The sequence below is a fragment of the Ciconia boyciana genome, chromosome 2 (assembly GCF_034638445.1).
Source record: "Ciconia boyciana chromosome 2, ASM3463844v1, whole genome shotgun sequence".
Lineage (NCBI taxonomy): Eukaryota > Metazoa > Chordata > Aves > Ciconiiformes > Ciconiidae > Ciconia > Ciconia boyciana.
In genome coordinates this window covers 97,283,685-97,311,275 of record NC_132935.1, presented here as the reverse complement: position 1 = coordinate 97,311,275, position 27,591 = coordinate 97,283,685, and the positions used below count along the sequence as shown (strand labels likewise).

The window sequence follows — 27,591 nt, the reverse complement described above, 5'->3', positions numbered from 1 at the left end:
ATGTTATCACCACAGGGGTCAAAACTGGACCACTCAGGAGCATATATTCTTTTTAAGCAAAAAAAGCTCAATATCAATGTTATTTTCCTCCCCTTTTTTCCCCTTTCCATTTAAAATAGATTAACAACCTTCACAGGACTGTCTTCTCTACGCTGCATAAGGTGCTCAAATGTTAAGAGCTCTAATGAATTCAGGGGTTTGCTAGTCAGAAGGAAGAGTCAACACGTTGTTTTCTACTGCCTTCTTCATTGGGAGTTCATACTGCAAGGAAGGAAAAAAGATAATGAAAATATTTCAAAAGTTTATACAAACATTTACATTGCATAAGAAAAGAAACTGTAGAGATACTGAAAGCACATTTAGATTCAGCTTTTAATTCTCAAGCACCCACCCTGGAACAAGGTGCTGCAGGATGAGCAGCTCCCATGATATGATTGCTCCTTCCTCAGCCCTGCCCCTCTTTAAAGGCGTCCTTCATCAGGAGCACCTCTGGTAAGGGAAAGCCCTATGTCCCTAAGCAACTCTGCGCTCGTAACGGAAACTTTTCCCTAGGGAAAGGCTCAGGATTCCAGCTTTAACAGCTGAAAGAAACAAGCCCTCGGTTTTCAGCATCTTTTCTAAAAATCCCAGGACCAGTCTACTGTAGTGACAACAGGCGTGGTTGTTCCTTCAACACAGGGAGCTTTCTTCAGCTCTGTGCAGTGCAGACACATGGCATTGCACACATCGTAGTAATCCATCAGTTATTGCAGGAACGCTAAAACCCCAAAGCCATTAGGTCTGCGCATAAAAGCTGGAACAACAGCAGTAGCAAAAACACAGGCACATGTGATGGGGTGGACAAGATGGAAACTAAGCACTGTGTCAACGTTAAAGTATTCAGCTTAATCTACAAATTAAAACAAGGGCATAAATTAGTGATCAGACTCTGAAGAGTTTAAGAACTTAAGCAGAATATTTCACTGGGATATAAAGGTAAATTAACAAATTTGTGTTTTGGAAATCAAACTTGGATGCATAAAGACTAGATGTTGCTAGACCCAAAAAGCAGATGAGAAAGCATGCAAGGTGTTGTTAGGCTGCAGAGCTCCTAGCCACAGGATGTCATGGATGCACAATTCCAAGGGCAAGTAGGACAAAGTGACAGAAGAGAACTGCATTAAGGGTCACTAACTACACAGAAACCAGCCTCGGGATGAAGGAATCCCCGAGATATAGACCCAGGAGAAGCATCACTACCTGATGGTCCTTGTCCTTACCTTCTTCCTAGGCAAGTGCTTTTTTACCACATTCCCTAGTCCCTAACAGGGCAAATGCTGCTTTCTCGACGCTTTCCATACATCAGGACCAGGGGTCCCACAGAGAACCAGCCCCACAGATCAGCTAACCGAAGGTTTCCCCTCCCAGGACTTCAGTTTCATTTTTTCACTTCCAACACTTATCAGTCAGGTTACAGCTTGGAGTCCACCACCCATACAGAGCTGCCTGCATACTGCACGTACCATTGTATCCTGCATAGTGTCGGTAAAACTCTTTGCTGTTTCACCCAGGGCTGAATCAACAGACTGAATTCTGGAAGAAAAGTGAGCTTGGCTAGTTTGTCTGTGAAGTGTTAGTACTTACTGATGAACAAAGATATTTATCAATAAAAATGAAACGGAGGATTCCCCCTTTTGCAGCTTTTTGCCCAGCATTTGCACCAACAGCATCTTTTATATAGGACGTGATCACCTCCTTCCACCTCCTCTGACCCCTAGATACAGACATGACCAGAGGGTGCACCTTGTTCCAGATCCTGGTACAGGTCTTTTAACATATGTGCCTGTCCTGCACAACTTCTAGAATCATAGAATCATTTAGGTTGGAAGAGACCTTTAAGATCTTCAAGTCCAATCACGCAACTTCCCACGCAGAGAGTCCCTCATTGCACTCTAGTCCCTATTCAAAACCCTCACGAGGCTGAAAAGGCTCCATCAATGGACACCAAGTAGAGATGCCATACTGGGTTCAGAATACTTCCTGATATACCAGCGAGGGTACCACCAGCCTAACTAGTGCCCTCTTTGACCATCAGAGAACTTGTGAGCACGCAGGACAGCTGGTAGAGACGTACCTTTGCTTTTGCTGGTTGCAGAAAGAATTCAGTTTGAGCAACTGCGCATTCCAGAAGTCCTAAAAAGAGCCCCAAAGAAAACCCCTGTTACTTGGGAAGGGGTACCTCTGCGGGCTAGCACACGAGAAGTTGTACCCACCACCGCATCCTTCTCCATGTTTGCCAAGATTTGAGTTTCCTTCTCAAGGCTGGCAAGCTCTTCAACAACAATCTTCTGGAAGCTCTCCAGCTTACTCAGCCTAGTGATGGAGAACAGAAACAAGTTTGACACTTTAATGTGCAGTAGCACAAGGCAGATGACAATCCCTTCGGGACCAAACCTGCCTTTAGGCAGAAGCAAATGTCCTTGCTGAACTACATGGGCCAGTTTTGTTCTCAGGTATGTCAGAGCATGTGAATAGCTGTACCAGGTCAAACTGAAGATGCATTTAGCTAAATAGCCTGTCTCAAATAGCAGCCATAACGGAGGCCCAGGACAGCACATACAACAGGGTTCCCAGTGCAGTACTTGCCCTGCATACTCTCCCAGCCTCCAGGGATTTCAACAGAGATTTCCCAAGCTGAAGACAGCATCTTAGCACAAATAGCCTCTGATGGGTTTTCCTACCATGGGTTTGATAGACACATACAGTGTTGCCACAGGATACCAGTGATTTCTAAGCCTTAACCAGCAACACTCTTATTCGCTTGGGTTTGCCACATTTCCCCTGGCAGTGGGATGCCAAGCCATCACCTGGTGACTTTAGAAGCTACGCTTCTGGGGTAGGGCAGATTTGGCACAGCTCTGTCCCCAGTATCCCATGGCTCTGGTTGGCTCCAGGTTACTTAGTTAATAACATCAAAGCATGGCAGCAGCTCACCACCATCAACTCTATCTTCCACCCCAAAACGTTCCCTGATTTTGTTTTTGGAACACGAACTTCTCCATGTACCTTAACAACAAGCAAATTCTGCTCGTAGAGATCCTATTGATACCAGGGATTTTGCACTTTAAAGGCTATATTTCATACTACATTTGATCTTAATCCTGCAAACTCAATGTGTAGTAGATATGGAGGCCCAATAGACTCACTCATATCTCAGGCTGTGCTTGTATTTCGCTTATAAGAAATCCATAACTATTATAATTGATTTTTTTATTTAGCTCCTATCTGAGAAATTTGACAACCATAAAGTAAAATGACCTGCTTAAAGCCCTATCTGGAGAGCACCTGTAAAGTCCACTAGCTGGCATTTATTCCATGCACATGGAAACAATCAGCAGAAATGGGTCTATAACAGACCCCTTACTTTTCTTCTCCCCCACTTCATTAAGTAAATCAGAGTCTGGCTTCTTTCTTAAAACGTGTAGAAACAGAAGCTGCTGAGTGTAGCAAGAGGGTCTTTAAACAGATTTGTGAACACTAATGACAATCACAAGACAGTCTAAGGACTGCTTCATCAACTGCTCCTAACTCAAGCTTGCTTTGCATTAATTAATCCAGCCACTCTCCTCTTACAGGAAAAGTAGGATAAATCACAGGACCTATACTTCTGAAACTCTTCTTACAGCAAAGGAAAAGACACACATACACAAACTATTTTGCCTTCTAAACTATGAGCGCAGTAGCTTACTGTCAGGTTCACTTACGAAGAGGCATTTCTTTTCATATCAAAATTTAGACAAAGCTAAAGCTGTTTTCAGACGGCTTACCTGCACTCATGTATCTGGTTCAGCAGGGCAGACACGTTCTTCTCTGAGGACCTCAGGGCGTTCTGCGCGCTGGTCTCCATCCTTTTGTACCGTGACTAAACACGGGGCATGCCATTAGATATAGGCAATGGCCCAAGCCAAAACCTAGAAGTCTAGTTTGCAAAACCTTTCCCTGGAAGGCAAAACCCTCCGCGGGCTGCCTTTCAGCTTAGCAGAAACCATCTTAAGTCAAATTTAAACTGAAGTGAGATGACATGTAGACAGGGTACTGCAAATACAAACTGATTTCATTCAACCACACTAGTTACACCAACAGACTTCTGTGTAACCCATGTGACTTCAGGTCAAAGTCATGCCATCCTGCCAGCAAAGAAGCAAACTTCACCCATACTCCAACACACTTAACTGCACAAAACCAGGTCTTTGTTAGCACCACTTCAGACCAGCATTAACGCAAACTGTGTACATTTTAATCATAACTGATTTGTAAATGCGACCACCTCTAGCCTTGATTCAAGGACTAGTGCTAAAAATTTAGTGTAAACACCTAACACCATCTCAAAAAAAAAATCACAGTTGCACAATACAAAGTACTGATCCAGTACAAATCTGCTCTTGGGCACAAAATATAGATGGAATATTTATACTAACTCCCCTGGTGATAAAAAAGGTAATTTACTATGACAAAATGCCACACACAGCACACATGTTAAAAGAGTGCACATTACCCAGAACAATTTCTTTAGTTGGCCGATAAAGCTTTCGAATGCAGTAATCACCCCTGAATCACTGAAGTCTTCACGCAGCATCTTGGAAAAAAATGCATCATCCACACCGTCATCCATTTCCTGACCTAGGAGAAAGCATATGCCCAGTTAGTACCGTGCTGGAGGGCTTACTGGAATGTAAACCCTCGTACTACTGAAAGGTTCATCATTCATGTGAACAACAACATTTGTTAGAGCACTCAAATTTCAGTCTTGCTCTTCTAGAACTCACAAACAGGAGGGAAACTGCCCCAAAATGCACTAAGAAAGACTTGTTAGAAGAGGAAGACTTGCATGGACGAAGAGGCACGATACTAGCCAAATGCAGAGAGCAGCATATTTATAGGTAATGAAGCAAAAGCAAAGCACAATTTAAAAAAAAAAAAAAAAAAGAGTCAGGCCACTCTTTTCCTGTCTTCTACTTACTTATTGCAAGGAAAGCCTAACCCCCTTCTGTTCGGAGTTAGCAGCGTTTTGCAGTTACTTTGACCATTATCTACATGCTTTTTTCAGGTTTTGGGGTTTTTTTTGGTTTTTTGTTTTTTAATAGCTCTGGACAACCACTATTCAGAAACACTAGAGTGCTGGCATCATTGAGGGGCTTCCCAACTGGACGACTGTGGTTAGGGAACCCAAATTTCCTTATTCACACCTCTACATATGTGGTATCCAATGGCAGTGCTGCAATACATGTCTTCTGCTACATTTTGACTTTTGGAAAAGGTATCCTCCCTACAGATACCTCTCTTGAAGCTTCCATGTGATTGTGATTTCTACCATCCAAAAAGAAAAGCTGAAAGCATTTAAACACTTCACCTTAATTGCCAACCTGATTTACCTGTTTGAATCTCTGCTTCCTTCTCTACTGAATCAAAAAGTTTCCTTGGTTTATAGGAAGTGTCAGAGGACAAATGACTTGTTTCCCAACTGGAAAATTTAGGCTTTTTTATGATAGTGCTGCTTAATATATCTAAAAAGAGAACAGAAAATGTTTCAGAACAGACCTGTTCTTTTTGCATAAGGTATGTGGCAGTACCTACCAGCTACTCAAGCGAAAACCACCACTGGAATTACCAATCCTGCAGAAAAGCAGGCAACTTCATTTTAGGGTCTGGCATCACACTTACAGGACAGGGCAAGATTTCACCAGCAAGTCTCTTCCCTCGCAAGAGCAGGCAGCTAGACTGCCTAGTGCTATGCAGGTAACTGGAAAGCTACAATATCTCCGTCTTAAAGGTAACTTCATTTCTTGGCCCACTATTCTAACCAGAAAGAAAACTCTTACCCAGCTTCTTCCCCTTCTCTTTTCCAGCCCAAGCTCACAATTTGTTTGTGCTCATTTGTTCCTCAGCTAATTTCAGCTACCGCTTAAAAAAAAATTGCATAAATACATAGGAGAGAGAAAAACTGTTCACACCCATAACAGCCTTCTTTTCTTCAGCTTCACTAGAGTTGCCATACAATTACTTTTAACCCCAGAAAACCCTTCGGAACACGGTGAGGGAGGCTACAGCCTGTATTTTAAGGAAAACTTGCAAAAAAATAATCCCTTTGTCTCACTGTCCACTTTTCTGAGCTCAGTGAGGTGTCTGTGTTTGACCAACCACCTCTCTGGAGTCTCCGTAGGGCAGAAAGCAGGAAGGTGGTGGAGCCCAGGACAAGGGGGACAGTCGGACCACAAGGAGCACACTGAAGTAGACTGAGGATTCACGGAGCAAGTGCTCAAATGCAGTCACATACCACACCTGAAACTTCTGAACATAACCCTGTTTCTGCCTTCACATGGTATCAACTCCTCTCCCACTGTAAGACTGTACAATAAGCAGTGATAAAAATTAAGTCCTCAGCACTTATCTTCCCCCAAAATTAAGCAGATATGTTGGTGCAGTGAAGGTATATTCTGCAAGTGCTGAACAGATAAGAGACATATTGGGAACACAAACATAGCCAACTCATGAAAAGGGAATGCTTTTGTCCGAGACCAAAGCTTCAGTGACTTGGTTCATAGTCACAACGATAACTTTAAGACAGTCTCTCTCAGAACTACATCAGCATCAGGAACATTAGGATGAAGACAGCTCATTGCTGCTCGACTTTCTTGAGGTTAAGTTGTTTCCAATCACAAAGACTGTGCTGCAGTTTTGACTTAGTTTGTGCAAGTTCTGTTTCATTAAAGAAAGGTCCTTAAATGTTACTTACCTAAAAAAAGCTACAACAGTAATACAAGTCACCATTTACCAAATGCTTATAATGATGGTCCACATCTATATTCTTAGGTATAAAGAAAGTCAACAACTTTCAGAAATGCTTATTTTTTAAAATGAAGTTGCATTGCACTTTCAAATCGTTAAAAATTAATTTTCTGGCCTCTTTTACTTATTTCACATATTTTCTCTTGGGTCACTGGGTTTGTAAATCCCCAGCTCCTAATAGGTACACTAGTAGTTCCCCTGTGATCAAGGGCAGGATTTGAGTTAGTGATGAACTCAGGAATGTCTTGCCATAGCCTGTCACAATATACAAAACAGAGAAATGGAAGATATTTCTTATGCAAAAAGTATCCTTCAAATATCAAAAAGCTCAGTGCCTACTTGTCTTTGAAAGAAAATGACAACTCCATCAACACCCCTTTCTACTTTTTAAATGGCTCTTCCATGTTATCGAGACTGACAAACCTGAGTCCTTCCGCTTAAAACTTTCTTCTTCTCTTGACAGTTTGTCAGATGCATCATGAAACTTCTAAGGAGAGAAGGACAACAAAGTAAGAAGGTATCCATCCTACACTGCAGACAAGCTGCCAGGGACTTGTCTAGTTATAGGAAGCAAAGCGACATGATGCATTGGGTTTAAATGAGAAGTAGCTTGACAGCAGATTAGGAGTTTAAGCACTGTGTACTGCACCTGCGTGGCCTTCTCCTCATCACCGGAATAGCCCTTGGTAGACGCATCAAGTGACAGGGGACCCCCTTCGAGCTCCTCTGAGAGTATTTGATCTGCACGAGAGATCAGCCAAACGACACAGGCAATAGAGGTTGAATCCTGTATTGACTAGAAACCTCAATTTAATGACATACGCAGAAAAAAAAAGAAGCCACCACCCTCTCCTTTATCTCTTCACACAGGGAAGAGACAGTGGCTCAGAGTCCAAAGGCTGTTTTATTTCTGGCTGACAGTTAAGTTCAATTCCTTCACCTCTCTTTAGCCCCAGCTAATGTCTTCCCTGCTCAAGAGACTTTATCTACAAACACTTATCAAGCCCTCATAGCTATTACAAGAAATATCACAAGGCAGAATGCTTATGAAGAAAACATGAAGGAAAAAGGCAAAATATTAAACCACCCACAAACACACACCAGAAAAACTACCTAGAAAACATACACCCACACATATCAAAACGTTTCTGATGCATTGAAGAAGATTAAAAAAGAAATACCAGCAAGATCCGCTGTAGGCAAATCGTCTCCCTTGGAGCTGGATGTGCTTTTTTTCCTTAGCATCTCCTTTTGAGCTCTTTGCCTTGATGCTTCCTGCTAAAACAAAACCAAGTCTAAGCATGTATTTTATTTAAACATTACTACAGAAGTAGGGGTTTGGGTTGTTTGTTTGGTTTTTTTTTTTTTTGGGGGGGGGGGGGGGGAGGTTTTTTTGTTTGGTTTGGTTTTTAAACACACTAAGAGCAGAGATACACTTGAAATATGCCTAACATATGAATAGCTCTCCAGCACTGAAGGAGATCTGTGCCCTGAAGTTCAATGCATGCATAAGTTCTTCCTTTAGCCATTAGAGTTGTATAGTGGATTAAGTTTTTCATAAGCAAAATCAAAGCATTTTAGTCAAGAGGGAAAACAAAAGGTTTCCAGGGGGAAATAAAAGCTTTTAATGGAACTACCAGTTCTTGAGAGTTTTTTCCCCAAACTTTCTGTATTTATGTGGGGACCTTTCCAAAACATTTGATAGACAGCACTACCTGGGCTGGGCACTGGAAAAGTTTGGCATTGCTAAACTGTATTTTATTTTGTTTAGTGTATGTCTGGTCCACTAATTCCCCCATCAGTATAATCCATGGTTAGTTTTCCCAGAGCCATAGCTGAAAGCAGAGAAGGACAGTGCATGAACATAGCACTTGGAATAAAAACCCTGAAAATTGCCAACAAAATGCAGAGAACATGAACTTTCCCAAGGCATCTGCTGGGAGGACAGGGCAGAGGACAGCATGGGGGCACAGCCTGGTAGGACCTAGCTGGGATTTCTGCAGGTATTGGGATAGGCAGCTCTAGCTCTTGGCATGCCCCTAGAGCCAAATTCCTTCCTGTTGGAGTGACCACCAGCCAAGGCAGGTGTCACATCAAGCATGCCAATTCCTACCCAAGTTTCCATCTATCACAGGTAAATATTATAGTCTTGGAACAACTTGCTTAGGGATCACGCACAGTTGTTTCTATGAAGTTTCACATGTTTTCCTAAGACCTCCTTGTTTCCCCAGCCTCTAGTAGACCAACAGAGTCTCAGCAACACTTAATAGGAAAATTTGTCCATCAGAACATTTGAGAAGAAAGAATACACCAGTTTATTTAGTTGCAACTCATTTGTACACGTTTTGCACATGTGATGTTTTTACATCTGAGGCATCAAAGCATGACACCTCCTTACCTTCTTTGTCTGGTAGTCACTGCCGCTACTCGGGGAAGACACTGGAAGCACTGCAAGGAGAAAAGCTTACCTGGTTACTGACAATGTAACTGCATGCCTTACCTAGTTAAGGTTTGTATCGCAGCTAAGCAATCCAGTTTTGAGTTTGGTTTTCTAGGCATTTACAAGAGAAAACTTCACAACACTTGCATTAAACTTCAAAACCCCTTTCTAACAAAGCTTCTAAATGATGCAAACGTACACAACTCGTTGCATCCGGAGTGGTTGCCAAAAAAGGGGCAGGCTCATCAGCTTGTCTGATGGTCCCCAAGTCCCAGCCAGGGCACGTGGTCTGGCACTGGAGTGAGAACAACTCCTCCCATGGAAACACAGTATAAAGCATAATTTCTCCTTCAACTTTCCTTTGCTTTTTCATCCCTACAGAAACCAACAGCTACCTGAGCAAGGCTCATCCTCCACAAGAGGGACAGAGACATTCCAACTCTTTGAGGGCAATTTAGTTTTAATTTGGAGGTCCCAGCAGCCAACAGCCATGGAGCACAGCCACAAGGGAGGTTTGCTGTTGGTCAGGCCTGAGCAGAGGATGCTATCAGAGATTATCACATCGGATTTTGTAAATCACTCAGAGGACAACTGGCCTGTCAGCATATAGATAGGGAAGCAGCGTGCCATGGTCTGCAAACTGTGTGGTTTTTCAAGGTTTATTCCCCAAGTCAACTGTATTTCTGGAGAGATGAGGAGAGAAAGTTGGAGGGAGGAGGTATGGCAGCTTGAGAGAGATCTTCCTCCTCTTGTGTTCAAGAGCACCAACACAGCCATCAGCTCAGCACCCATGGGCTCTTCAGCCCCATTACACAGAGGACTGCACGCAGGCAGACATTTAGGTGCCCAATTTCCACCTAGACATTTGAACCCCAGTACATTCACCAGAGGAAAGAGGACAGGAGCTCGGTTCTTCCAGCACGAGGATGTGCGATGCACCTCCTCCACGGGCCACCCCTTCCTGCTGGCCTCGACCTTGCTCTCTCCTACTCAGTTCAGGACTCACCCAAATCCTCCTTCTCAAACCACCATCGGCCATTTCCTTATCTGCAGTACAGTATGTCGTGCACAGCTAAGTGTCAACAGGGGACCAAGCTTACCTTTTAATTTACTTCTCACCCTGGGTCTTTTCCGGGTATAGTCAAGAGATTTTGGCAATGACCGTTTCTGAGACTCGAGGATCCAGCTTTTTTCACTCTGACCAGTGCTTGTATTTTCATTGTTGCTTTCAGAGAAGAGATGTTTCCTGTAACCGGACTAAAGACACTACTAAGAGTAAATTCTGCTCAGTCAGCTCCCTCCATCCACCCAGAAGCCTCCCAGCCATTCCCCTTCATTTACTACCAAATCATTCCATTTCTTCCTCCCCACAGTGCAATACTTGAAGTATTTTAACCTGTGAAATCTGCCAGAACAGCAACAGTTAACTATAAAACCAGCAGTATAAAAACACCAAAAGGCAGGTGGCTTGCTCTTTGCCTTGTGGGGTTTGCAGCATCCTCTGTCCTCATCTCTCCCTCCCTCCTGCATCCAGATAAAAAGCTCTCGCAAGGAGGAAAGCCTCAGCATGCCCGAGCTGCAGCCAAGAGCACAGTGAGCTAAAAAAATGAACACAGACATTCCCTTGCTGGTCTGGCAGTCCTGGTGCACCCTGAGCACTGCTTTCAGTAGCCGCAAGCGGGTTATTTTGAGGCCCCCAGGCTCACATTCCTCTGCCTCCGCACTGGGTAAGCCTTAAACTTCAGTCTCTTTAAGGGTGCAACTGATTCATACAGGTGGATACACACAGCAATCAAAGGCTCTAGGGATGAAAAAGTACGGACGACTTACCAGCCTTCTCTCGAGCTTGTTTGATTCCTCGTTCTTGTTTCTTATTTCATAACTCCTGCCAAGTAACCCAAGAAAGACCAGAGTTAGACTAGCAGATGCTGCAATAGCACATCACAGCAGTGCAGAAGGGGCACAGCCAAATAGCAATGGCAGGGGGCTCCTTAAGAGATCAGCTGGAGAACCAAACTGTTAATGCGCAGTCATTACCCAAGTTTTTCTTCTTTGGTTGGTTTCTGAAAGTAGCAATCTGGGGATACCTGGAAATTAGAAACTTTTAAAAGAAAAAAAAAATAGGCTACATACTGAGAGGTGGCAAGTCCCTGGCAGCTTGCAATAACTGGGAGGGGGCCAAAGCAAGGCAGAGGTTTTAAGCATTTTTCAAAAATTAAATCAGTAATTTAGGCATATGATCAGGGAAGGGGGACGTTTTAGAGTTAAAGTCTTATTATTGTCAAAGTGGACAGGAGTCATTATTCACCCTCTCATGTACTGTTTAAATATTAGTATTGATAACATCCACAGATACTGTGGCAGCTAAGCAAGGAACTATTTTATTAGAAACATCACACAGCCTTTTCGATCCCAACTTAAAAAAAGCTTAACTAAGGCAATGAACTCTTCTTTCACAGAGCAAAAAGTTCATAAATATTGCATGTATAATCCTGTACCTCTGATTTTGTGGAGAAACTTTCTGGCCAAGAATCTTTCCTTTGGCTTCAGCGACCTAAAACAGAAGCAGGTATTTGTCTTAAAAGTTCAATAACCCTGTAAAAAAAACTACAAAATTAAAATGTATGAGGACTGAAAAGGGCTAGAGGTGGAATGAATTATGAGTCCAGCATGGAAATTCAACTTTTTTAATGGAGTGGGATTTGTTGATTGAAACAGTGTCATAAATTATAACAGACAAACTTTTGTCGTCTTAAACGGAGTTACTTTCCGTTTTCCTTGCTTTGTGAAGAACGCTCGTTTTAAGCACTAACGTCATAAGAAATGTCATTTTAAGCACTACCACCACCAGTAGCAGCGAGCTGTAAACGCAGCGCAGTCCCTGGACAGCCTTTGGACGGGGCTGCTGGGACCCTGGGCAGGGTACCGTGAAGCAGGGTACCGTGAAGCAGGGTTTTATGCTGACACCCAGTGGCAGTAGCAAGGACTGGACGGTGTCCAGTTTATAACAGAAATTTGGGGTGTCCCGTTAAGCACCCATCGCCTCCGAATTAACCGGCAGCAGTGACAGCACCTGCACCAGGGAAGAGGCTGAAAGCCAAAGGGTTTGTACTGTGGAGCCACCCGGACAGGAGCCATCAGGAGCAAGTTTTCAGCTTCCTGGGAAAACCCACACTGCTCAAAGTTTCAAAGCGGAGTGACTCATTTTTATTCAATTTTTCTAACGATCTGCAAATATAAGTCAAGCTGAATTTCCAACAAAAGTTTTGCAATGACTGGCTTTAACCATGGATTCCCAACACGCCAAGCATGGCTTGAAATGGATTTCAGTCTCTTCTGGTTTAGCCTAGGAGTACAAAGCGAAGGGTGCTCAGCAATCTGCTTTCAATATTCAGTAAAATGCAAACAGAAGTTGGCCTTCAATTGCGAAGATATCCCACAGCCTCACTCAAGCAACATCTCAAATTCCTATTGCAGCTGGTTTTACCATACAGTACACACCACAAGATTCAAGAAGTGATGAGCACTCTCCTTGCTCCAAAAAATATTTCCATGTATAGCACATACAGAAATACAGGACCCTCAGATTCCCAGTTGTCTGTTTTGCTGTAACAGTGTGTCCATCCTTACTGTATTTCTGCAGTAAGAGATATCCCCTGCTTTGTTACTACTCTGTTAGCTGCTGAGCTGGGACCTTTGCACATCTAACAGCTTCTGTCTCAACTTTACCTTTTCATGACTTGCAGAGTCTGAGTTTTCAAAGTCATAGGTTTCCTTCCTGCAAGACAACATATATGTGGCAGTGACATACAATAGGGAAGAGTCACCCTATAGAACTTCACTAAAAATATGGGGGGGAATAACGTGGTCTGTTTCTGCTCCCCTCCCCTATGAACTCCATTATACAGCAAATACTCAGATACTTTATATGACTAAAAATGCTGTTTTCTCAGCTTCTAAAAAAACCAAAACAACACCACTTGTTCCTTTCCTACTTAGTCTCTATTATTGTCTGTCTTGATTCTCACTCTTTCAATTGTAAATTTTTAATTTTAAGATAAATATTCAGAAGATGCAAGTTAGCCTATCCCTGTTTATTTAGTGGACATTTTGTTTCCACATCACCAATAATAGTACGTGGTAGGAAGAAACCACGAATGGAAAGATAATTTCAGAAGTATTTAAGAGGAAAAAACCATTTAATTCCCTTTTGAAAATTCTAACATTTACTGTTTGTTCTCTAATCACTTCTCTGTATGCATCTAAATTTTTTTTCATGTCTTTCAACATTTAAACTTAACTGTACCTTTATTTCCTTCTCCAAATCCTACAATTATTGCTCAATGTACACTACACCCTCCCCTTCTTGCTAGTGAAAGAATAGGAAGACTATACAACTGAGCTCCTCGTTAAAGCTTCCCCAAAGAAAGAAACCCTCATTTTCATATGAAACACTAGAGGGAGCAGGATGACCAAACTAAGAAGTTCTTCTCCACCTCTAACTTCTACACTGACGCTCCTGTTTTACAGCCAGTATTTGCTGCATCGAGTTATTTGCTCTTAAAACACAGAACTTGTAGTAATGATGAAGACCTGCCTCAAGTTTTTACATTCTTATCTACAATCAACCACAAAATTCATCTAAACACTTGGGGGTTTTTTTAAGCTAAGAGTCAGTAGACCGAAGCAGGACACCCAAGGAAGCCCTGGAACAGACAAAACCACAGCAGAGATCCTTGCGTACAGTTCATTTGCTCTCCTGCCCAGCAGCAGATGTTAACTTGCACACAACACTTGGCAGAGAGCGCAGGAGGAGGGTGCAACAAGACAGACTTCCAGTGCCACAGACTGCATACGGCCCTCAAACCCTCAAGGGCTTCTGCCCGCAGTGCCACTAGCTTTGAACGTGAGCAGATGGATGTATACAGGTGAGGGAGGGGGACAAACTGAGAAAGAGACCGTCCTGAAACTCTAGGATGCACGATGCCAAAGAACTGGGACAACATCGGAAAAAGCTTAGGTATTTGTGAAACAAGCTGCCACTCATAACTCAACTCACTGCAGGATGGGAGGATTACGGTTGGGTGAGGAAAAATGGAAAAGCCAACGTGACATAGTATCACAGAGGTGAGGGCATTTTTGGCAGACTAGAGTTAGCTTCTGAAGTATTTATCGCTTTGGGGACCCAAAGGTTCCCAGCAAGACAAGGTATGACCCTTCATAGCCTCCTGCTTGTTTTGCTGTCTGTTCTGTTCAGACAGCCCACCCCATGAGCACTCCCTCCCCCCATTAATGCTAGAAATGGTCTAAAATCACCTGGTACACCAGTCCTCGCGTGTCATACCTGCCTTCAGTCCTCTGCTTAGCCAAACTTGTTTTTCTGTTTCTTTTTTCCCAAGTAGCATCATTCTGAAAAGAAAAGGGTTGCAGGATCTAAAACTACAATATGCAAAGTCATGTTCTTATCCTAGAGGCTGCTAAAAGCAGAGATAAGGCATGCCAGGAAATTTTGTTCCTCCTATCACAACAACTGTCCAGGTGCAACTGTTTCCTGCAGTTCTTTCCTACCAGAAAGTATGGGACTCCCAGAGCTGAAACTGGGGGGGCAAGGGCATGAGGATACAGCAAGAAGTAGTTCAAAAGCTTTGAATTCATTGTGCAGTGGGCAAGTGTTACCAAGCCTTTGACCTGTCAGTTAAAAAATAATTTTAAAAAATCTAAACCTAGTACCTGGAAATGTAAACCCAAGAATAAGCCTAAAATGTGATTCTTATACAACCTAAGTACCTACTCCAAATTAAAACTATTGCTTTGGGAATTTGATTTCTCGTGTAGTGCATAGATTTTTTTAAATTATTATTTATATCTGGACACATCAATAGCAATTTCCAAGTGCTCAAGTTGTCTAAAGAAACACAACTACAGATGGCTCTTAGTTACTTGTTGTTAATTTACCCAGATAGCAGGCTCCTATGCCAGGAGCAGAGAGACAGATCTAGTGTGGGAGGATCATTAGAGCTTGGATACAAAACTGAATAAACACGTCTGTAGACTTCCAAGACTTGCTTCCTTTCAGGAAGCAAGCCTTTGCTCTTGCAGACTCCGTGTAAGTCTTGCGACATGAGAGTTTGTCCCACACAGGGCCAGGCTGGTTGCCCACACACCGTGCTCCTGGACACAAGCACAGCACACCGCTGCCAGGGGTACATACACTGAATAAACTCAGCCGAGCTTGAATTGCTTGGTTGGGCCACACTAGAATGAGGTTGGCAGCTGTTGCCTCTGCAGCTCATTCCTGGTGCTAAATGGCACAGTACATCAGGTATGACACTACATGGGCTCAGGACACTGCCCAAGGGCAGGAGTGGGTCAACCCATCCTAGCTTTCTTCTGCAACTCCACTGAAGTATCTCTTCCCTGCCCCATATCTCTTCACTCAGGTGGGCCTCAAGGCAAGCATACCTTTGGTGTTGACTCTGCCACAGGTTCTTCTTCTAGGGGCTTCTCACTGGGGACAAGAGGACACATGAGGAGAATGCAGTGCTGAGGGGCTGTTCATTTAAAGCCCAAAGAGTCAGTTTGTGAAGTACTACAAGGAAAAAAAACTTGCACCAATTAGCATCAAAGCAGTGGTTTAAAAGGTGTGTAGGGAAGAAAGCTAATCAGTAGCTCTACAGAAGTCCAACTTGTTAACTATAAGAAATGCTGTCCTGCAAAGCTCTGAAAAAAATGAATTACTAATGCCAAGGTGAACTCAAATTCACATCTTGCACAAAAGTCATGGTCCTCATTGTGAATAGCTACGTATCTGGTGAGCTCCAGTTACACAGCTGAAGTTAAACTCTCTGTAATACAGCTGTATGCTCATCTTGTATTTGGATTAAATCAATTATGAGAAAGAAAAGTCACACCAAAGTAGCAGCCAAGCCAGTAACCAAACATCACTGTTCTGCAGCTCCAAAGTGCTGTAACTCTGGGCAACCAGCCTTGCTAGCCAGGGTGGCAAAACAGAATCTTTTTTTCCATTTAATAATTGATGGAATAAACCTCAAAAATCACATGCATTAAAACTCCAGGGGAGGGAAAACAAAACAAAACACACTCGAAAAAAAACCACCTTGCAACTTTTTGTCTGCAAGACACTCACCCAGGCTTAGCTTTTGTCCTTGGAGATGGAGTTTTAGACTTTTTTGCTGAAGGAGGCAAGGAAACTACAGCTTCACCCTCTGGACCTACTATGAAACACTTTATCTGCTTTTGCTGTAAGGCCCACAAAAGCAGAGCCTTCACCATGCCACCTGGGTGACATTTAATTGTGTCAGACTTAAGGAATTGAAGGGAGCCATGCCTGACCTGAGCCTTGGTTAGCATCTTCCACGTCAGTCTGCTGGCTCACTGTAATCACGGCGGTACCAGAGTTAACCATTTTCTGCTCAGAGACATGAAACCATGAACAGAGCATGTATATGACCAATAAAGAAGTGGGTTCTTCTAGGAAGAGAGATTTTCAGTGCTAGCCTGTGGCAACAGCTGGATGACAGGTTCATCATTAGCCACACATAAAAACATTTTAGGTTGCGTATAAGCGATACTATGAGCTTCTCACCAAGAGCATCCCACCATCCCCTTATAAGAGGGAGTAAAATTTTTTCTTTCTTTTTAAAGCGGTTTTTCCAAAATTGCAGCTCTGGAGGCAAGTATTTGGGCTGACTTCCTACCAATACAAGATGGAGTTTGAAAACATTGTTGGATCTGGGTACAAACTAGTTTTCTTTGAAAGAAGGTTTTAACCACACCTATAAAAAAGCAGACTGGAGGATGGGGAAAAAGGGGCACAAGGACAGTTTCACCACACACCAAACACTTACTGCTGTGGTGCCTGTTAACTGCTGGCTGTGCTGAGAGGCTAAGTTGTCTGTTAGAGTCTCCATGTTTTCAGAGTTTGAAGGATCTTTCCTCCTCTGTGAATTAGTGGACTCAGGTATCACTGCAGAACAGCAATCGGGGTGAGAATGTCATTGCAGTAATTGAAGACACACACACCACCACCCCCTTTCTATTCTTACACACGTGCATAAAAGTATAAGTTGTACTGTTAGGTGCAAACATCTCAAGATCATGTTTAATAGAACAAAAACATCAAACATCTCCAAATGACCCAGTACAGAATTGCAACGCTAAATGAACAGCATCTCAAGCCTACCCCTTCTAAGCCCCTCGTACTATATGAATACATAGAAATTTATCATCTTATTGCTACCTTGTCTTCCAGAGCTAAAAGTCATGAACAACCCTTTGTGTCTGGCTGAAGCAACATACCAGTGGGATTCTTCCACCATCTCCATTTCCCTCCACTGAATCTCCACTGGGCACTGCAAAAGTTGTTTCGCTACAGATGAACTACCTTCTGCCCTTTGTACTCCTTGATTGCTTCAAGTAGTAGTGCCCACCTTGTACCTCTGTGCCTGCTTCACAGTGGGCGCTGATGAAGGACTTTCTCCCTCACCTGCACCTCCAGAATCTGGAGGACTTCCATTCTAGCTCATTTTGGGTTGTAACTGGAGGAAAATGGGAAGGACTACTGAAGAAGTTACTGCCTCAGACATCTAGAGCTGGAAGTAGCTCTTTCGAGTATTCAACCTGGAGAAATCTGAAATGCACAGTAACTAAGAGGGAAGTAAAAATTTGCTTTTAACATCAGCACAGAAAGAATGCTACCTAGCCTAAGGGCTCTTCAAACTTGTGATTGATTTCCAAGACTGTGGGTGGTAGCAGTAGAAAGAGACATGAGAGCTCATCATCTTGGAATATGTGGAGATATCTGTTAAGTAAGTTACACCAAGGAATAATCTACACAAAAAGTAATGACTTTAAAAAACTGGAATACAACCGGTTTTGCAGCAAGGACATATCCCAGCCTTCAAACAGAAAAGGCCACTATACAGAAAAAAACCACCTCCCAAACACTGATACTGAAATTGAGCCAAGGAAACATTTCCTATTTAAAACCAATTTTGATCGTGTGCACCTCTTTTGCTTTTGTGCTGAAAGCAACTTTTTCTCAAACTGTGTCACAGCCTTGGTGGGGATTTACAGAACTTCAGAGCAGGATAGAGGAAAAAGAAGGAGCTCCTTTCTCTTCCCCTTGGACCATTGCTGGGCTTGGACCTTCCTTTGGGTAAGGCACCCAAGCATTATGCCTGTGCTTCAGGCTCCACATTCCCTTGACATCTATCATTTGGAACAAATTTAAACTCAGCCAAAAGATCCTGGAAAGAGACATCTTGCAGATGTTCACGGGCAGCACAGGAAGTGACACCATTTGATCATGGAAACTTCAATGTGCTCAATTCAAAGAAACACAAAGCATTAGCCGTCGGCCGGTAAGAAGGAACTAATGGCTATCCCAGGCCCAGTTAAGAGCCTTTCCTACTGCAAGGCATGCAGTTACGCTTGTAGTTGGGGCACAGGCAGAGCAAGCCCTGCAACACAAGATATTTATGGCAGCACCCGTGATGCCTCTGCATATGGCAGTGGGTCATCTCCTGCAGAGAGGAGCTGTGCTGCTGCTCATCTCTCTACAAACAGGGACTGCAGGGTGAGCGTTTCTGCTCCCCTGGCTGCACTTCCACAACAGCCCCAGGCATCTCCAGGGCATCATCCACTCTGTGTGGGGTAAGGGGACCGGAGCACACCATTCTCTATCACATCACCTTGTTGAGAAGAAACAGAAGTCGCCTCCCTGCAGGAAGCCTTGGTAGAGACTGCCCCACCGCACGCACCCCGCAGCACAGAGGAGAGCGCATTAAGTGCCAAGGTGCAAGCGCAGGTCCATCAGAGGACCTGTGCTTCCATGGACACACAGATGCCACTGTCCCCTCCTGCAGGGAATCTCCCACAGGCACCTGCACAGCACAGCCAAACCAGGAACCATGCATGGGCAAGCAAGGGAGGATAGATGGGTGCATCCCACCACATCACATCTGCAGGTGGAGAAACACTACTGCACACTCTTTGCATGTCAGAGGTCAGCCAGCAGCCGGGATGTGTCTTGCCAGGCTACCTGCAAGCGCATGGATCCCATGAGCAGTTCCCCTGCCCATGCAATCCCAGCAGCACATGGCCACGGCACCCCATCCTCACTCCCTGGGCTAGAGGGACTCAGCGTCCACCACGAACACCAGTTACCAAGCTCACAAGATACAAACAGTGGAAGATTGAGCTTGGGGGTTGGTTGGTTGTTTTTTTTTAATGCGGTTAACTGCAAGCTGTGGACTGCAAGTGAAGATACTCATTTTAAAACTGAACAATTTAAATTTCATGAAATAACAATAATAATTTTTTTAAAAAATCACCTGCTTCATTCTGCCTGGCTTGCTTCCCAGCATGGACAGACTCCTCTTCAGCCATATTTATCTGTTCGTGCAAATTAATTTCACATGAAAGTGACCTTACGAAAAGCAGAGTCTTTATCTAAAGTCAGCTACTTAATAACAAAACTAACAGTTGTTAATCGCCAGCAGCAAATCATTGGATGCCAGCTGAGTTGACCATTTGGAAAGATCTCTGCTTCTGCAAGGATAAATGACAGCCACTGTGCTATGGCTGTTTACTGTCACACGAGATTTTCTGCAAACCCCATAGTCTGTGGATAAGTCATGATTATAAAAAAATTAACCATATTAACTTTTACCAAAAAAACCAAAACACCACATCCCCCATGTTTTTACATTAGCTTATAAAAAAATTGAGGTTTTAAAAGTACTCTACTTTTAATCTAGAAGTACTATCTACAAAGTCAATCTAAGATTTGTGTCTTGCAGCATCCCTTTTCTCCAGGTTCTCATGTCACAATTTGCTCATCCTGTACAATGTAACACTTTGAGCTGGTGTAAGAGCATATTTACACTTCAAATTAGGCAATTATATGCCATAGGTTTCATTTCCTACTTCAGAAACTCAGCAAAAGTCATCATAGCACACTGAATTGATCAAACCAGTTTAACCTTCCAGCATCTAAACCATAAGTTTGAGTCCCTTGAAACTTCTTTCCTGAAGTCTCTAATCTCTCTTTCAGGCCAAAGCTAAGAACATCTATACAGAGAGTCACAAATCTTCACGGGGAGACAAATATATAACAAACAGACATAAAAAACCCCCAAAAAACTGCACTGAATGTTTTTGCCCAGTATATATCAAGTAAAATATAATTTAGAAAAGAAAAAAACCTCACACTAAGAGCTTACCATCATTTTTTCATCTCCCAGGACTTTTCTAAGTATACTTAAGATTTCAAACTCAGCACTGAAAGATATTTTGATTTTTGTTGCTTCTGTTTTGTTAAAAGTAGCAGGAATCTTCATGTAAATTTTAACAATCTTTTCTCCATCATGCTCTGTGTAAAAAAAGCAGTTAGATCCATTTTAGAACAAGACATTCAGTCTATCACCCCAAAAACATTTGAGTAAGTGTTTGTTGGGGGGGGGGGGGGGGAAGGGTTGTTTGGTTTTTGGTTTTGTGTTTTTTGTGGGTTTTTGTTTTGTTTTGGTTTTTTTTAAAGTATTTTAAAACAGTCCCTAGCACATCTATAAACTGACCCCTCAACTTGTCCTGCTTGGGTAGGGAGGGTAGGTTATTGTGCTAAACGGGCCCTCAGACAGTCCAACAAGCAGAGCTAGTGCAAGGTGACCAAAGTGCATGACAGGGAGAGGGGAAGACATGGGAACTCTCTTCAGTGATGGGTGAGATTTTAGGTTGGCCCCCTGCATCTTGTGGACCCACAGCCAAACAGAGGATAATGCTGGTTTGAAAGCCTTACCCTTCAGGCTATAACTGCTGACTGCTTCTTTCGCCAGCCTCACCGAGTCCCAAAGAGCACCCTTTGAAAACCAAAGCCACCACATCAGAAGGGCTGAGCGAGCACCTGCGGCGTTAGGCTAACCCAAGGCCTCGTGGGCTTTGCTGTTACCTCGTTACTGTCCACGTAGAAAGTCACACTCTGGCTGCCGGTGTTGAAGTCGATCCAGAACTCCTCCAGCTTCTCATCTGATGGCTTCTTCACCTGAGGAAGCACAACAGCAGTGCTGCCGTTCCCAGAAAAAAACCCACAACTGCTGGCTCAGTTTTCTTTAACAAGACAAAATTGGAGAAGGTTGTGCTACATGTGTGTACACATATGCCTACCTTACAGAAATAAGAGCTGGGATCAACCTGCGAATTGTCAACCTACCGCTCACCCAACCATACCCACAAAGTCGGACGTGGCTCTACATCAGCCCAAGGAAAGGCAATACACAAATGCTCGCATGTTTGTGGCAGGAAAGATCCTGTGAAAGTTTTCTGTGTTTCTGAGCACTTGAAACAAGCAGAAGCAGTGGAACTGGCTTCCGTTGACTTGGGTTTGATTCGATACAACTGTCAGGAACAGTGCCACAAATACATTTACTTAAAGACCAGTAAAGCAATCTGCAGGATCTGTAACTGCGACTATGACCTCTCCTACACGGGCATCAGGCTAATCTTGTTTTCTGGCAGTCTGGCAGCAGCTCTGCCGGAGGAATCAGAGTTGTCCTGTCCTCCTGTTTCCTTTCTTCTGTCATCACCGTGAAGAGAAGCACTGCCTCTATCATTTGGCTGATGCAAAAGCAAAGTCAGCAGCAGTAAGTTGGGAGCTAAGCAACAAACAAGCAAACTTGCTAACTAGAATAGAAGGTTACACTCTACACTCCAGAAAATTAGGCTCTTTTAATGAAAAACAGGGAGGGAAAAAAAAAACCACACCACACACACACACCACAGAAAGTAACATTTTAACAGCGGTAACACTGTAGGGAAGGTGCCACCATGCTAAGGACTATTACCTCGTTCATGTCAGCAAAAGCAGATATGCAAGGGAATGAATAGACTCTGGAAGAAAAGCAGACTTCACATGATGCATTCAACATCAGAGTCCGACTTTATGAAAGGTAAAATCATTAAGATTGGTTGCTAATCTTAGTGTTCAAAGAATAATTTATAAATTCCTAGAAGTAAGTTAAGCTTGGAGAAGCTTAGAGAATATAGCATTTTAGTAGTGATGCATTGTCTTCATTGATTTTACTTTCAAAAGAACCACCATTAAAATGAATAAAGTCTCTTTAAGAATTTAATTATTCACATGTGATGTAAATCCTTTTTTTTTTTTTTAATATAACCCAAGTCAGTTTACAGTCCTAGTTCTTCCCCTCTGCAGTAATGAAGGCATCAGTTTAGTTGTTGGTTCACAGCTTACCTTCTTTCATCCCCAAGCCTTTCATTTAGCTGGTTAAGAAATTTTCTGCAGTCCTTCAAGGCAAATGACATCTTATTAAAAAACAGGCTACATTTCCTTTGCAAAGAGTTATTCTATTGGGCTGCGTAACCTCTACTCCAGTTGTAAGCTTTTAACTAGTCAGCGTGTTGCCAAAGGCCACTGGGAAGAAACACTCAAGTTGCTACAAATCGTGCGACCCAACTTATGACCAGGAAGCCTCCAAACATAAACCACGAAAATTAACTTATTTATGCTTTAGAAGTAAAATAACTTGGAAGTAAAAGCTATTTTAGCAATATGCCATTCTATATTTGCCAGATTAAAAAAAAACACCATCCACAAATAACTAACTTTGTGTATTTATAAAATCAGTTTGTAGGAACTTCTTACAAGGACATCCTGACTGAACTCAAACAAAACTAGCCCCTATACAGACTTGTCAAGTATGTTGTTTTCAAAATAAGGACCCTCACCGTCTCAAATTCTCTATCCTTGATCTCTTTGAAAGCTTCAGCAAGATAGTTATCTTCAAACCAGTGGTGAACAAGGTCATCCCTCCATTTTTTTGTCATTAACCTACAAAGTGCTTCTGAAAGGGCAACCTGAAGGTCATAATCTACATGGTAAACATAAGCACAGGATAAATATCCACCCCAGCATAACAGAGGGTTACAGCATTGCTACTCTTGCGCAAATATACTATACAGTCGTATTCATCAGCTAGCTTCAGGTTCACCTAGGAAAACAGTGGAGGGTAACAGCCAAGCGTTAGCTCCAGGCACCCTCAGCTCCCCCCAGCTCAGCGAGGTTGAGGTGCAGAGCACTGATAACCACAACACACATGCGTCAGGAGATGTTCTTAGGGATCAGGGAGAGGATGAGCACAAAGCCTCATCTCTAACTCACTACAGTTAAGTTACATTTCACATACCACGGTAATGCCCTAGAAAGTGTTACTGCTAGGAGAAAAACAAGATTTCATTCAAGAGGCTATAAACCTTATTAACTGAAGTTTGTCCACACCGTGGGAAAGTAGTTAAAATTTATTTTATGTTTTAAAAGACTAACAGCAAGCATACTTTGTAAACACGTACATAAAGCTGATCTAATTGCCTTTCTACATACATCAGTTTAGCTCTTCTTATTAACTAATAAGAATTACTAATACTAACCAGAAAGAATTAATGCATTGTTGCATCTAACAATTTTTTATTAATATTTTCTTAACATACCATCTGATTTTTCCCCCCAAAAAATCAACTATCTACAAGGAAATAATTTAAATTATAATTCAACTATAATAAATAAGCAGATGAAGTAAAGCTGGAGAACCCCAGCTTCATAAGAATAACCACTAAGTACTTCTTACCACCAACCTCCAGTATAGTTTTTGCAAGGTCTTTCCTGAAACAACATAATGCAACAAATTAAAGTGGAAATAACTTTAACTCTTGTAGCTAAACACCGTCTTCCCTGCAACAAGAGTTGGAAGGAAAACCACTTACGTGAGCGAGCACATCTCTTCAGACAGAGGGAATTTCTTTCTCTCCTCCCGCGGGACGCTGTCGAGTATAGAATTGAGGGTCCTCAAAGCCTGTCCCCCCAGAGAGGAAGGGGCAGAATAGGAAGGGAAAGAATTCAGTAACATATTTTTCACATTTATCTAATTACATGCACTTGTGTGCGCACATATCTATTTTCTTCTCCTAGTAGGAGTCTTACCTCCTGCCGCAGAGCGCAGCAGATATTTGCTTCTGTCACTAGATGCCCTAGTTCAGGTAAAAATAAATTCACCAGCTCTTTCTTCCCTAGAAAAATCATTTGAAAGGTTACAGCTAGCAATGAGCTGGTGTCTGTACGAAAGACAGTTGAAGCAACTACAGTTTGTGGTGTTGAAGGAGTAAAAATATCCCTGCTGAGGATTCAGTTTTAAACAAAGCTCACAACTATCTAATCCTAGACAGAAAAGGGGACTTGTAGCTTCTCTGTAAAAAAAGCTCCAGATACTTTAACTGCTGACCTGGATAACTATTTAAATAGGTATAGAAAGCAGAAGCTACTTACTAACCACAACAAGTAAATCTGTAACATACAGCTTTTGACAGTGTCAACAGAGCAAACCACTAGAGTATTAACCACAACGCATTCATGCCCACTCTGCTCCTACTAGAATAAGCTACAAGGACAAATAAGCTCAAGTTATCTGGCCCACAATGTAATGCTTCATTTTTACATGACTTGTGAGCCTGGATGTCTGGGCCCATGGATACTTGCTCTTTCTGGAAGCACCTGCTCCCCTGCCCTAATGGAAAGCCAGCTGCAGCCACAGACAAAATCTTGCTGCTGAAATGAAAGAGACAGACAGACATCCCTCTGCCTGGTTAGGATGGGTGAAGGAGTTACCACGTTATTCTGTGGCAGTGGTTGCCTTCAGCAAGGGAATAATATCAGAAGCCGCTAGGAAAAGATGTGCAAGAGCAGACTGTCTAGGCTCAAGTCCTGTCAGAAGCATCATTTACTCTGACCATTGATGCCAACCATTTAAACAAGATACCACAGCTAGATTTTTTTTTCTCAGCATATTCAAAACAAGCAAATGAAGAGAAATAGTAAAAGGTTTTGTGCTCCAATGTAAATGTTAATGAAAGTTAACTGAAGGGAAATTAGCAGGAGGATTTGAAGAAAACACTGCAGAGAGAAGGAAGGGGAGGTCGGGAGTGGAGGGAAGAAGAGAAAGATGATAGAGTTCAAGCAGAATTAAGAAACGTGCTCCCGAGACTGAGATTCAGGATATCAAGGAATAGAAGGAAAAACAATACTGACCTTCATTACTACACCTGCAAATCACCTGATGGAAAAAGTAAAGGAAGCCTTCGTTAACACACCACAATCCAAGAACAGCAGTACTCAAAGTGCTGAGGCACTTATGCCCCCGCTGTCACACCTTTCAGGGGCTAAAATAACACAAAACATTACTGTACCCACATCGGGAAGAGCAGTGCCACCTGATACAGGTATATCACATATGGTCACCCCGATCATACAGGTTGGCATTATGCAGGGAGGGTAAAGGGAGCAAAGCACCCACTTCCCCCAGGGATTTCAGCAGCATCCGAGAATGCAGTGCCCTCAGGTTCCCTGGAAAACCCACATCATGGCATCACTTTGTTACTTTTATTGCACATATGGGCCTATGTAAAAACACATTTTATGTTCACACACTACAGTACTAGATATCATAACATATGATATCTGAAGAGTGTAAAAGTCCATTGAGGAAAATTAAAAGTAATAATTAATAAAAAAAACCACAACCCAAATAAAACAATACATCGTCCTCCACAGTGAAAGTATATGGAATAAATGGACCAGGAAGACAAAGAAATCAAATTTTGACAAATTAATAATTTATAGAGTATTTCATATAATTTCAATGTGATTAGTAGAGAAAGAAGAAAATCTGATTTTGCTCAAATATCTTTTACCAATTCTCCTAAAAAGAGTCATAAGTATTCAAATAAATTCTGATGCACAAAGCGACATAGTTACTGCAAGCTACAGACAAGATTGAGGGAACAGCTTGGGGAAAGAAGCCAAAAGCATTCTTCCTACTGAAAATTTACATCACTAGGCCTCCAATACCTTTAAAGTTATGAATATTTAAAATAGAAACCTAAATGAGAATTGTAAGCAGTTCAGTTTATTCTTTAACAGTAAATCAGCTGCTTCAAACACTGTAGGAACAAATGGCCAGGATCACCTTGGCAAACACATTTGCACATAAGGTGCAGCTCATGGGCAGTAACTTGGGTTTTTAAACAAGGCCTTCAGCACAAAAGCTTTTGTTCACAAAATGCATCAGAACTTCTTGCATATTTTCCTGCAAAAACAAACACTTGGCTTCATGTTAGCAAACAAGAAAACACTGCAGCCCTGTGCCAGCCCCACAGCAGCTTCTCCCAGGTGCATCAAACCTCAGCCTAATGCCAGCCCAGAGCAGACCCCTGGGCACTGCCCATCTCCACCACCTGAGCTGCGTCCCAGGCTCAGTCTTAGAGCACAAGGTCTGCATAACTTTTTTTTTTAACAGAAAGCTGTTTGTGAACAATGGCTTTCTTATCTAATAAAGGCAACCCTTCTGCCCCCTAAATACACATACATACCAATGCAGAGTCAAAGAAGTCTTCAAAAAGTAACATCAAAAATTTATTCTCATTTGGGTCGATGAGGTTCACAAACGCTCTTGCTCTTTCAAACCACGATACCAGGTGAAAGTTAAAAGAATCAGTTAAAACCAGGGAAGAGCAGCTAATAATCCTTAAACTAGATATATATGCAGGAAATCTTATGCATACAGACAGCTTTTTTTAGTCCTTGAACTTCAGAGTCATGTACTGTGTCAAAAGCTACATGGCATTAAGGAGCTCAAATTTTGCTAGGAGGACATGAGAAGTGCCACCCTCACACCCACTCAGCAGGGCTTATTCCCCCCCCACCCCGCTTTTGTCCTCCTTTCTCATCTCGAGACACCCACTCTTGGTGCTCAGCACCACCTTGACACAATGCACAGTGCTAGCGGCATCGTAACTCCTATGGAAATTTCTAGAGAACATCAATTCACAGTGAAATAAGATTTTAAAAATTCATCAAGCTTTTTCAAAGTCATTATTTTAATACTTTATGTCATTAAACATACTGCATAGCATCACATGCCTATGGCTAACTAGAAATCTAGAAAACTGGAGGTACAGAGCTCAGATTGGTGAAACTTCATTAATAATCTCTCCATACAGGAATTTCGAGCAACTGTATCCCTGAAAAGCATAATTACAAGGCAGGATTACAACATTTTGGACTGAGGACTCCTTGGTACAACCCTGCTACCAGAGAGCAAGTGTTAACTGCTCCCTCCTAGCTACATTAGATCCAGGTATTAGCCCTCTTCAGCTCACGTGCATTTCTGCTACTACAAGTATTACCAGCTGAAATCAGTATTGTGCCATTAGGAGATAAAATACAATTGCAGATTAAATCC

At 42.5% G+C, this 27,591-nt stretch overlaps 1 protein-coding gene across 1 annotated transcript; it reads right to left on the bottom strand.

Annotated features, from left to right (window-relative positions):
• Positions 1-201: 201 nt before the first annotated feature.
• On the bottom strand, positions 202-26,755 carry SYCP2L (synaptonemal complex protein 2 like). Its single transcript, XM_072851385.1, has 32 exons — positions 26,720-26,755; positions 25,380-25,404; positions 24,279-24,364; positions 24,062-24,150; positions 23,926-23,960; positions 23,030-23,172; positions 22,536-22,588; positions 22,126-22,171; positions 21,234-21,326; positions 21,084-21,144; positions 20,512-20,660; positions 19,621-19,681; positions 17,134-17,252; positions 16,625-16,694; positions 16,413-16,458; positions 15,728-15,773; positions 14,610-14,674; positions 12,995-13,043; positions 11,764-11,819; positions 11,096-11,150; positions 10,366-10,522; positions 9,224-9,273; positions 8,007-8,103; positions 7,475-7,566; positions 7,249-7,312; positions 5,412-5,543; positions 4,535-4,659; positions 3,807-3,901; positions 2,253-2,352; positions 2,114-2,172; positions 1,503-1,572; positions 202-261 (listed from the first exon to the last, which is right to left on the bottom strand). The coding sequence occupies exons 1-32, from the start codon at positions 26,753-26,755 to the stop codon at positions 202-204; spliced, it is 2,484 nt and encodes an 827-aa protein (XP_072707486.1).
• Positions 26,756-27,591: the final 836 nt, after the last annotated feature.